This window comes from Spinacia oleracea, chromosome 5, assembly GCF_020520425.1.
Source record: "Spinacia oleracea cultivar Varoflay chromosome 5, BTI_SOV_V1, whole genome shotgun sequence".
NCBI lineage: Eukaryota > Viridiplantae > Streptophyta > Magnoliopsida > Caryophyllales > Amaranthaceae > Spinacia > Spinacia oleracea.
In genome coordinates this window covers 35,150,772-35,162,097 of record NC_079491.1, presented here as the reverse complement: position 1 = coordinate 35,162,097, position 11,326 = coordinate 35,150,772, and the positions used below count along the sequence as shown (strand labels likewise).

Genomic DNA, 11,326 nt, shown 5'->3' with positions numbered 1-11,326 from the left:
TTGTGATACAGTAATCAGTAGAATTATGTTTGCTATAGCTTGTAGATGCAGTGATGAAATGAAATCCTGCTTGCTGTAGTGTGTTAGGGTGATGCCTGCTGTTTTGGCTCTCCCAGTTTGTTCTTTGTAGTTTGTAAGGGTGATGCCTTCTGTTTTGGGTCACCCAATTTGGTTTCTGGTGTGTTTGGTGTCTTGGAGTTCTTGTGTAACCATATACTTTGGTGAATAATAAATCTCTATTTGCCAAAAAAAAAAAATATATATTCATAGGATATATACAAAAGAGGCTTACTATTTACCGCCCCATATTACTCAAAATCGGGCCCCATTCATTTACCCATATACCCTTCTTTATTTACTCCCCTCATTCAATATTTACCCATATATCCGCCTCAAATCTAACCACACCACCGCCGGCCATCATCGCGGGCCATTACCATCACGTCGTAGGCGACAAAATGGCCGAGTCTTCACAAGAGCTTTTTTTTGTCCGGAATTTTTTTTAGAAACTTATGCATTTTTAGCTTGTACCATGGTACATGCTTATGAATTTTAAGCTTGTACCATGGTACATACTTATGAGTTTTTAGCTTCAACCATGGTATTGACTTATGCCGTTTAAACTTGTACCATGGAAAAAATTCATAAGCATGTACCATGGTACAAGATGAATATTCATATACATAGGAAGCTAAGTAAGTTTAAGTAGGTAATGGTGAAGTGACTCGTTTAATTCAAAAGAAAAAACAAACTAGCAAGGTAAATTAGATATACTGTAGCTAATTGTCATTGTATAAAATCTTCTTAGATGTCGAAGAAGCATTAGACGTTGTAATTTCTTGTCATTGTATAAAATCTTCTTAGATGTTGAAGAAGCATTAGACGTTGTAATTTCTTGGTCCCAATTTGTGTTAAAACTAGCTAAGGACCATTAATGATCATGATCATTTAGGTTTTGTAAGCCAATCAGTATCTATATCCGATCCCTACTTTCCAACCATATACGAAGTATATAACATATACTCCGTATAACATACACGGATCGAGTACGTATATAATATCTATATATGATCCCTTTCTCTTTCCCCTTATATGTTTGGATGAAGATACGAACAATGTCCGGATGCACAGGCAGGCCTCATTTAAATTGAACCTAAATACGGGATACAACTTACGATTCTTGCAAAGGGGACACATACAATGATACAAGTTCAAATAAGTATAGTAAAATAAAAGCAATTAGTATAGTCTTTAATAAGTGAACTGTTTGTTGTTCACTTGTGCTCTTGTCTTGTAAGTAGACTAGACAGCATGGATATGGTTAGATTCACAATATGAATTTACATATTTTATAAAACAATAATAATAATAATAAATTAATAATATGTTGAAAGTTGATATAGCTAATCACAAATCAGCAGTACAACTCAAAAAAGTCATTTTACAAAGTCATCATTGAAATTTTTGTATGAAGTAGAAGACCTTCTTTGCCTCCCTCTGACTTCTTTCCCCTCTTCATTCTCTCTCTATTTTATCTCTCTTCAATATATATACAACTATTATATCCACTTTGTCTGTTTATTTCCAAAGTCTTCCTACAAAGCTACTTTAAATTTCTCTCTCTAAATATTAATTAAAAAAAAAATGGGAAGAGCACCATGTTGTGATAAAGCAAATGTGAAGAAAGGGCCATGGTCTCCTGAAGAAGATGTTAAACTCAAAGATTACATTCATAAATTTGGCACTGGTGGTAATTGGATTGCCCTTCCTCAAAAAGCTGGTAAGTAAACCCACTTCACTAGTCACTACCAACATATATATAATTAAGATCCAACTTTTAATAATTTGGATTTGGTTTAGGTTTGAAGAGGTGTGGGAAAAGCTGCAGATTAAGATGGCTTAATTACTTAAGACCAAATATTAAACATGGGGACTTCTCTGATGATGAAGATAGGATCATTTGCAGCTTGTATGCTACTATTGGAACCAGGTTTCTAATTTCTTTCTTTTTTATTATTATTCATCTTATTTTTAAATTTTAAGCCTGTTCAAAATCCAAATGTTTAAAAGAAACTTCATTTTTCTTTTTAATCTTTGATTGATATCGATCTTTTACTTGAACTAGTAAAAAGTAGTTGTTTCAGCTTCGGCCACTTGAATTTTCGATAGTCCTACATGTCTCATGAAACAATCAAATCTATAATATTTTCAAGATACTTAATTAATTTGATGTTTCCAATTATTTTTCGTTTTGATACTTCATTGTGTATGTTTATTACAAAATTAAATATATTTGAAATAGTAACCTTTTGCCTCTATATACGATGGAGAGTGTATTAAAAAAGAAAATCAACTAAAAAGGGAAAACAATGATCTGATTATGGAACACATAAAGATAAAATCTTGAATTAGTGGATTTCATATCATGCATGTCAAATTATTAATTAATTATGAGTAGATCCTTCCATAGGTTTTACTTTGCGCAGTTTCTTTATTTCCTTGTTTAATAGTATTACTTCAACCATAATAATAAATTTAATAATGATAATTTTATGTAGTACTCGTAGTTAATTATTGGAGAGTCAAAAATATATTAATGAGCATCAAATAAAAATTAATGCATTTTTTTGGTCACATTTTCTTGGTTTTAATAATTGTTGTAGGTGGTCAATAATAGCCGCTCAATTACCAGGAAGGACAGACAATGATATCAAGAATTACTGGAATACCAAGCTTAAGAAGAAGCTAATGGGAAACATTATTACTAATAATAATAATTCCCCTAATTTAAATATTAGTAATCACAAAAAATCCCTTAACTATTATCCTATGCTTCAAAATAATCTCTACCCTTCATCACCATCATCATCTCTGTTATCCTCACCTTCTTTCCAGTGTACCAGCACATACCCTATAACTATGTCTTTTTCAGAAGGGTGTTCAAATAATAATAGTAATACCCTAATTCTCATGCAAAATCATCAACAGCAAGTAAAAGACAATAGTACCCTTCTCGAGTTCGGTGGCGATCATCAACAACAACCAAGTAGTTGTAGTTCTGATGGGAGTGGGAGTATTACTCAGATGATCACTAATCAAGTAAAGATTGAAGATAATCAGCAGAATAATTATGGGTGTTTTTACGCGAATCAAGTTGTTAATCATCAACAAGATGGTCAAGGGAAGATGGTGTTGGTGGAGGAGAAGTCATCTTGTGTTAGAGGAGATAGTGCTGTATTATGGGGGCAAAATGGTCAAACTACTACTTCTACTTCATTGTTGGAGAATTATGGGTTAGAGGAGATCAAGCAGCTAATTACCACTAATTACAGCTTTCATGAAACTAAAGAAGAGGAAAAAGACATGACCAAGGTGATGTACTATTATTATTGATCACCAAGATTATAAATTTATTATTATTAGATCGAATTATCTTTTTGTAACCATGTGTAGTTCTCGACTTCTGGTATGTTTTATCGTACCAATATTCGTAGGAATTAGTTAGATTGTTTCTTTATTAAAGAGTATCACGTATTCACGCTTAAATTCATTCCTTGCCTTAATAAAGATTTTAAAAAAGAGGTAAGGTTTGTTTTGCAAAGGGTTCTGTTTTTTCTTCTCCAATCCCACTTTAAGTTTGAAGATTTTTCATTAGTAAATGGAGTAACAAATTAGAAAAAAAAATCTAACAGAGGTAACTTCTCACTCGTATTTCTACATCTTAAAATTGCTTTATTTTATTTGCCAAAATAGTTGATAAAAATTTGGAAAAGAGGTAAGGTGTTTCTCTGCAAATGGGTTGTGTTTTTACTTTAGTGTCAGTTCGAAGATTGGATTGCAGTCAATAGAGTAACAAATGAGGAAAAAGATCATTTATAGTACAAGTCTGATATTGATGGGAATATACTAGTATAAATGGCTTGACAGTACATAGTAAAAAAAAGAAAGTAGGGATAACTTCTGACTGCATTTCTTTTTGGGAAATGAATGATGTATGAATTTTTTAGTATACAGTAACACAAACTGTAACAGCAGTCTCAGTTTCAGCTCAATATTTTTTTTCTTCATTTTATTAGTTTTCTCTGTCAAAAATTTAAACAAACTCTCATCATTATCTTCTTAGGTTTCAACAATGTGTAAGAATTCAATAGTGTGTTTGAAACACAATGTGTATTACTCCGTAAATACTCATGAATTGACAAATACGGAGGACATAATACTATCCCCATTTTGAAATAATAGGGACATTTTAACTTTTGACATTATTCACAAATTTCAATTTGACTATCATTTGTGATTTATCGGTAAAAAAAAATATAGTCGTGTGGGGTCTTATTTGATTCGTCTCGATATGTACTTTCAGACTATTAACTTTTTATAATTTTTACGAATATAAAATTAGAGATATTAATGTCCAAACATTTACATTGGCAAACGTAAAAAGGTAAATTGTCCTCATTATTTCGAAACGGATGGAGTATTACATCTGTTTTATAATATATGTTCTTTACGGGTACTATTTGTACAAATATTAAGACAAAAATGGTAGATTTTGTAATAATGTGGGGGGATGTAATAAAATACTGAGTAAATATTACTCCCCCGTCTTAGAATAGTCGTTACACTTACATTTGCACTAAGTTTTAGGTGATAAGTGGTTGTTTGGTTATCAATTGTTATTTTATTGAAAAGTAGATGTGATAGGAGTTAGTGGGTATTTTTTCAATTGAATGAGAGTGGTGGGGACAAAAAAATATTTAGTGGGATGAGAGAGACAATATAATAATTGAGGAGTCATTCCTAATTTAGAAGTTTCGCCCCTTCTCTTTCAATCCTGTTGTGTTTTTGCGTTAGATCTCAATAAAACTACATAGTTTCAGTAGGGTAAGTACCCCTATGGTGGGTTTAATTGTTTCGGTTTAGTAAGTACCCCTATGGTGGGTTTGTTTTTAGTTAAGTTTTGTGTGTTTAGTTTAGTTCAGGTTGTTTCTTCGGTAAAGATTTATGCGGGATCGAAGAAGATGTCAATCTTTCGACTACAATCAGACGAATCAGGCGGAAATCATATTTGTCACGGCTACAACAGATCTATAGACCCCCTCGTCAATGAAGGCTGTAAATCATAGTGATATAAAAGAGGATATACAGAATGTTTGATATACTGCGATCGTAGCTATGGTGAAAGAAAGTTTTTATTTGATTCGATTGTTATGTATTTGTTAGATTTAAATCTTTATGTAGATGTCGTATGACTTTTTATTAATGAATTAATCTGTTTATCAAAAAAAATAGTACATCATATTTACTCATATTTGAAAAGTGAAAAAGTGTATTATTTGCGTTATTTACCGAATACTTGTTTTCATTAAATAATCTTGCTTCGACTTCTTTTTTCCAATCAGATTGATTTTCTTAGGAAAGTAGCATAAGTTACAAATTTGCATTAAACTTTTTCTAAATCTTAGCAGTAATTATTAATTTCTTTATTTAATACAATTTGATTAATTAAATTGTGAATAAGGGTAGTACTATCTATACTAATATATTAAAAGGCGTTGAGAAAAATGTCTGTGTGGCACGTAGTACTCTTCCTTTTGCGCCACATCATCCACTCACCAAATGATATGTCATATCATGGACAATGAAAAAATCAATACATACAATGAGGTTCGAATTCTAGACCTCAAGTGTGGAGGATAACTCTCATTACCATCTTAACCAACAACCATTTGTGATTTATCTTTTCACATTAATTTATAAATGAATGTTAACATGAAGTTTACAACAGCTAAACTTTTATGTGACTTTTTATTTTCTATTGACTATTTTGGAAAAAAATAATAATTAAAGAATTAGGACAACCATGAATAAACATGATGTCATAAGTCTCATAAGCATCAACTACAAAAATGCCTTGCATGACTGCATATGTCTAATTTGGTGTTTGTTAATTTTTAATCACTTATTTCCACTAGAAAACAAATTATACAAATTGTAAGATGATGCAATTGAAAAATTATTTCTCATGATAAATGTCTTAGTGTGTTTGTGTAGTTGACGAACTTGATGAATGCTTTCACTTAATGTTATACATGTATCTTATCAAATATTTTGCTCAAAAAAATCTAAAATTTTAACGTTCAAAGTAGCAATCGGGGCATCATCCGAGCCACACACTAGTTGATTATTATATAGGGGAAAGTTCATATGTTTTTCTTTTCAAGTACGGAGTAATACATTTCATCCTTTTTTCCCCTCTACCAATTAGTTGCATTGACTTATCAAAACGTTGTTCACCTAACATTGTTTTAGTAACTACTGCCTCTATTCTCCAATAAATATTATAAGGGTTGTACAATAAATATTATACACCATAGTAAAAGTTAACTCAAAATGTTTAAAAGTTAAGCTTATATACGTAAAAGTTATCCATTTTTTAGTGAATTTTTTTTTCATTTTAATAAAACTTATTTCTTCAAAATCACTAATAATGTATAAAATTAATCATTTAACTCTTTAAAATGTTTATCTATCAACGTTTTTTTTACTAATATAAAAGTTAATCAAAACTAGGTTAAAGTTACAAAAAAATGGGTAAAAGTTATATTGGTGTACAATAAATTTATTGTGCACCTAGTGCGCGCAAGACCTTTTGTAATAAATTAAACCAAGCTCATAGTTGCAGGAAAGTTCTCAAAATAAATAAATACTACGTACATAGATATATCCGATATACTTTTGCAGGTTAACAACCAAAATAATTGAAAATTTGTCGATATTACTTTTTGTTCCTTGTTTGTATACCTTTTCTAATCATTCATTCTTTGTATGAAGAAATAAATCGAAAGTGACACATAATTTCTGCTTGGGTAGGGATCTTAAAAGGTTATAATGTTAAAAACTAATTTTGGCGCATCATTTTGTTGACTTATGCCCTTCTATATAAGAGAGAACATGAAGCTGTGTTTTTCTTTTGGTGTACCAAAATCACTTTCAATAAAGTATGTGGTGTGTGCCAAATTGATCGATTATGAAGGTGACATGTGATTTATTAGAGTACCGATTAGGGATTTAGAGTACTACATAGTTTTGGAATCTAAATTAGAATTTATTAATGTTAATCATATAGTCATTGCATAGTTTCTTGAATGCATTATTTCCGAAGAGGAAAAAATGCATGTCTAAGCAATTGTTTACAATAAAAATGCATGTCTAAGCAATTGTTTACAATATCTATCTATCTATCTAAGTAATTGTTCTATTATTAATTTTTTTTTTTACAATTGTTTTCGATATCTATCTATCTATCTATCTATCTATCTATCTATCTATCTTTTCAGTGGCGGAGCCAGAACTTCAACATTGGGGGCGATAAAAAAAGTGAAACTAAAAAGAGGGGGTGGGGGGCGAGAAAAAAAATGCAACTAAAAAGAAAAAAAATGGGATATAAGGATTTAAACCCCCCTATACCAAGGAATGCATAAGAGTCATTAAACTATAAATAACCACTAAAGCAAGTAGCATTTAGTGATATATTAGTTTAGGACCCGTGCATCGCACGGATGATCCTAAATTATTTTTCTATTACTTCAACTACATTTTTACAAAAAAATCTAATAGAGTAAAATAGATATAAATTTTGACATGTGAGATTGATTGAACATGATCACACAAATAACATAAGTCAATGTCTAATAAGGTCAGATAAGTTTAGATAAAGTCCAATTAGGTCATATAAGTTCAATTATGGTCTTATGAGTTCAATAAGCTAAAATAAGGTTCTATAAGTTCCATTATGGTCTTATAAGTTCCAATAAGGTCTGCTAAGTTTCAATATGGTCTAATAAGTTCCAATGAATAAAATAATTAATATGATTATTAGTACCATTATGATTATAATTATTATATTATTAATAATTTATTTATTATTATATATTTATAGCTATTTACAATATTATTTTGATTTTTTTTATTTATATTGTTAGTTTAAAATAATTTATGGTTGATAATTATATTTAGAGTAATTTATGGTTAATAATTATAAATGAAATTGAAGTATCAATTACTACTTCATATGTTATATTTAATTTACTATCAATATAATGTTAATGGAAAAGTTAAGTAAAATATGAAATTTATTAATAGAAAAATTTAAATAGTGATTACATTTATTAATTTATAGTTATTAATAATGGTCAAGTGTTTAGTAACATTACAAATATTTCAATATCTAATAAGGTTCAAATAATAAGGTCTAGTAAGTTATAATAATAAGATTCAATATGTTCTAATAAGGTCCAATAAGGTCTAGTAAGGTCCAATCAGGCTTAGTATGGTTTTATAAGTTCCGATAAGGTCTGATAAGTTCCAAGCAGATCCTATACGTGAAATCAGGTCCTATAAGTTTACATATATTCAAATAAGTTTCATTCAGATACGTTTATATAAGTCTAGGTGTATAACTTGAAGACAATGCATCCCAAGTAGTATAGATTTGGAGAGTATTGTTTTATGTAGATCTTGGCAAAAATTATTGAACCCCGATAACGTAACTCAACCCCATACCCGTTTATGACCATAAAGTCCGAATCTACTTGAGTAAAAAGCGAACAGTTTCAAACTTGGGTAACCCGAAAATTGTCAAAATGAAAGTGGCTTTGTAGAATTGACCTATTCAAAATCAAATATAACAAAAATAATTTTATTTGTCTCCCACAAAAACTTGCTCTCAAATTTTTTATTGTTCTGAAATTGAATGGATTCAAATGGACATATTTGAACTTATACTCAAATAAAAAGTCTTCTCACCCAAACGAAACCAATCAAAAGTATTCCCGAGTTACAAATATTTATATGAATAACTTATTAGTAAAATGAACGAACTACCTGATTGCTACCTCTTATTAAAACTTATACAAACTTATTTTAGTTATAAATTGTATTTGTCAAACTCTTACTTTTTTTTGAATTTATCTAAACTTCTTTTTCCTGAAATAGGTGGAGATAAGGTGAACAACACAAAGCCTATTTTCTTATAAGATCATTTGGAAACTGAAGTAGTAGTATAGTAAAAAAAAATCATAGTTAATAATTAAAGTTCATCATAGTTTGTCGTCAATGTCTTTTCAAAGTAAGTGAACCCCATAATTTTATAGTGAAATTACATTAGGCAAGAATCAAGTACGGAATAATAATAGTCATGTAAAAATATATTTTATTGAATAAAAATATTGATGAAAACGTTAAAAACGTTGTTTATTCTAGTTTAGAATGTATGACTTTCCTATGTTAAAAAAATCAATTTAAGAGATACCATTAAACTTAGAAACAATGTCATTATAGCTCCTTATAAAATAAAAAGAATTTACCATTTTCTTTGCATTTTTGTTTTGAGGAAAAAAATCTATTTACTTAATCTAGCTAGGTAGTACTCTAGACTTTTTTTTGTTTTTGATATGTGTAGTTTATGTTTCATTGCGTGTATAAAAAAACATAAGTAGGTATTATTCGATGAATAGGTACTCGATCAGTATTAAGAAAACGATTCTTTCAACTCCTTAAAATAATATGTACTATGTATTCTTTTACTTATTTAAATAAATAACTGAATAAAAAAGAAAATTAGCAGAATTCTTTTTATTAAAAGAGTAAAAGAAATATGAAGTTAATTAGAGAAAGTAGATATATGCAGATATTTTGATTTATTAGAGGAAAAGATATGCAAATTTAGTCAAAGAAATTCTATCAGATTTATTGCGTTTATATTCTATTTTCCTTAAAAGAATTTTAAGGAGGAAACAAAAAGGAAAAGAAGATTTTGGCGGGAAAAAATCGCACCAGGAAGTGACACGTGTCAATCCTGGTATCTGTTTTTGTATATAGTAATAGATTCTAGTATTTATTACCATATATAAGTATTTTCTGAAATGGCCCCCCACCTGCCCTCTATCTATCTATCTATCTATCTATCTATCTATCTATCTATCTATCTATTCCCCATCAAAAAAAAAAAAAAATCTATCTACCTATTACATTATACTGAGTATAATAAAACAAACACTAGAAGTGACACGTGTCACTTTTTGGTGCAAACTTTCCCGCTAATTTTTTTTTCTATAAATCTCTACTTATTCATTTTTTATTTATATTCTATCTGTTTTATTTACTTTTTATGTTTAAAAAATAAAATTATGTTTATAAATTATGAAAATAACATACGTCACATAATAGTTTGCTAAATATTATTTTTGGTACTCCGTAATATTTTAGTCAAATCGTTGCATTAATAATGGATTAGTGGAAAATATATCTGTTACATTATACTAAAACAGACACCCGGAATGACATGTGCCATTTCATGGTACAATTTTTTCCTGCCAAAATATGTTTTTATTTTTTTTACTTTAAAAAAAATTACATTACCTGTTTTAGGAAAGTAAGATAAAAATGAAATGAAAATATAATTCAATTACTATAAATGTTATTACATACTATATTACTTGAGGAAAGCTGAATGAATATTATTTATTCATTTATGATAGATTTTATTTCTGTATTATTATAACTTTTTAATCCGATAACAAATTTAAATACTCCATTGATGAATATATTTCTAATGCTATTCTACTGTTAATAATATAATACATTTTTTTAGTGGAAATAATATAATGCTACCTCCGTTTCAAATTGATCGATCTTACACTTTATGTTTTAGTCTGTTTCATAATGTTATTTACACTTTGCTTTATTCTATTTTTGGACATGAAAATTTACCCTTCTTACCCAACAATATTTACAATACCCCACTCACTTTCTCTTACTTTATTCATTTTTTTTTCTTACACTCACCACTTTTTACACATTTCTTTTACTTTATTCTTATTTTATTATATTCAACGCACTTTTCCATTTTTGTCTCAATATTTTTGCAAGTAGTAACTGTAAATATCTTTATGAAACTGATGTAGTACATGGTAAGTACGAATTAGAGATGATCAACATGAGCGCATCCCGCTGGTCCGGCCCGACCAACCCAAAATTACCGGGTTTTGGGCAGAATATTTAGACTGATTTTCGGGCCCGGTCCGGCACACCCCGAACTTTTTAAAAAACTTGCCGGCATTGGACAACGTAAAACAACAATTTTAGTTATAAATTTGTCCCGGCCCGAAAAGCCCACTATTTTTTGTCAGAAATAGCGGGTTTTGGGCACAAAAAAATGGCCCAAAGCTTGGCCCGACCCTACATAATGGGCATATTTTTATGTCCTAGGCTCGGTCCGACCCGCCTTTTGATCAGGTCTAGTACAAATGTTAATTAAAATACT

General features: G+C 29.5%; 1 protein-coding gene across 1 annotated transcript; it reads left to right on the top strand.

Moving 5' to 3' along the window:
- Window positions 1-1,447: 1,447 nt before the first annotated feature.
- On the top strand, window positions 1,448-3,522 carry LOC110786931 (transcription factor RAX2). The gene is made up of 3 exons (XM_021991514.2): window positions 1,448-1,780; window positions 1,861-1,990; window positions 2,664-3,522. Exons 1-3 carry the CDS (start codon window positions 1,645-1,647, stop codon window positions 3,391-3,393), a joined length of 996 nt encoding a protein of 331 aa, XP_021847206.1. The 5' UTR covers window positions 1,448-1,644; the 3' UTR covers window positions 3,394-3,522.
- The last annotated feature ends 7,804 nt before the right edge of the window (window positions 3,523-11,326 follow it).

Excerpts from the sequence above, each read along its gene's own strand:
- LOC110786931 (XM_021991514.2), top strand. The coding sequence starts at position 1,645 with ATGGGAAGAGCACCATGTTGTGATAAAGCAAATGTGAAGAAAGGGCCA. Across the intron at positions 1,781-1,860 it reads TGCCCTTCCTCAAAAAGCTG|GTTTGAAGAGGTGTGGGAAA; the intron begins GTAAGTAAACCC and ends GATTTGGTTTAG. Across the intron at positions 1,991-2,663 it reads TATGCTACTATTGGAACCAG|GTGGTCAATAATAGCCGCTC; the intron begins GTTTCTAATTTC and ends TAATTGTTGTAG.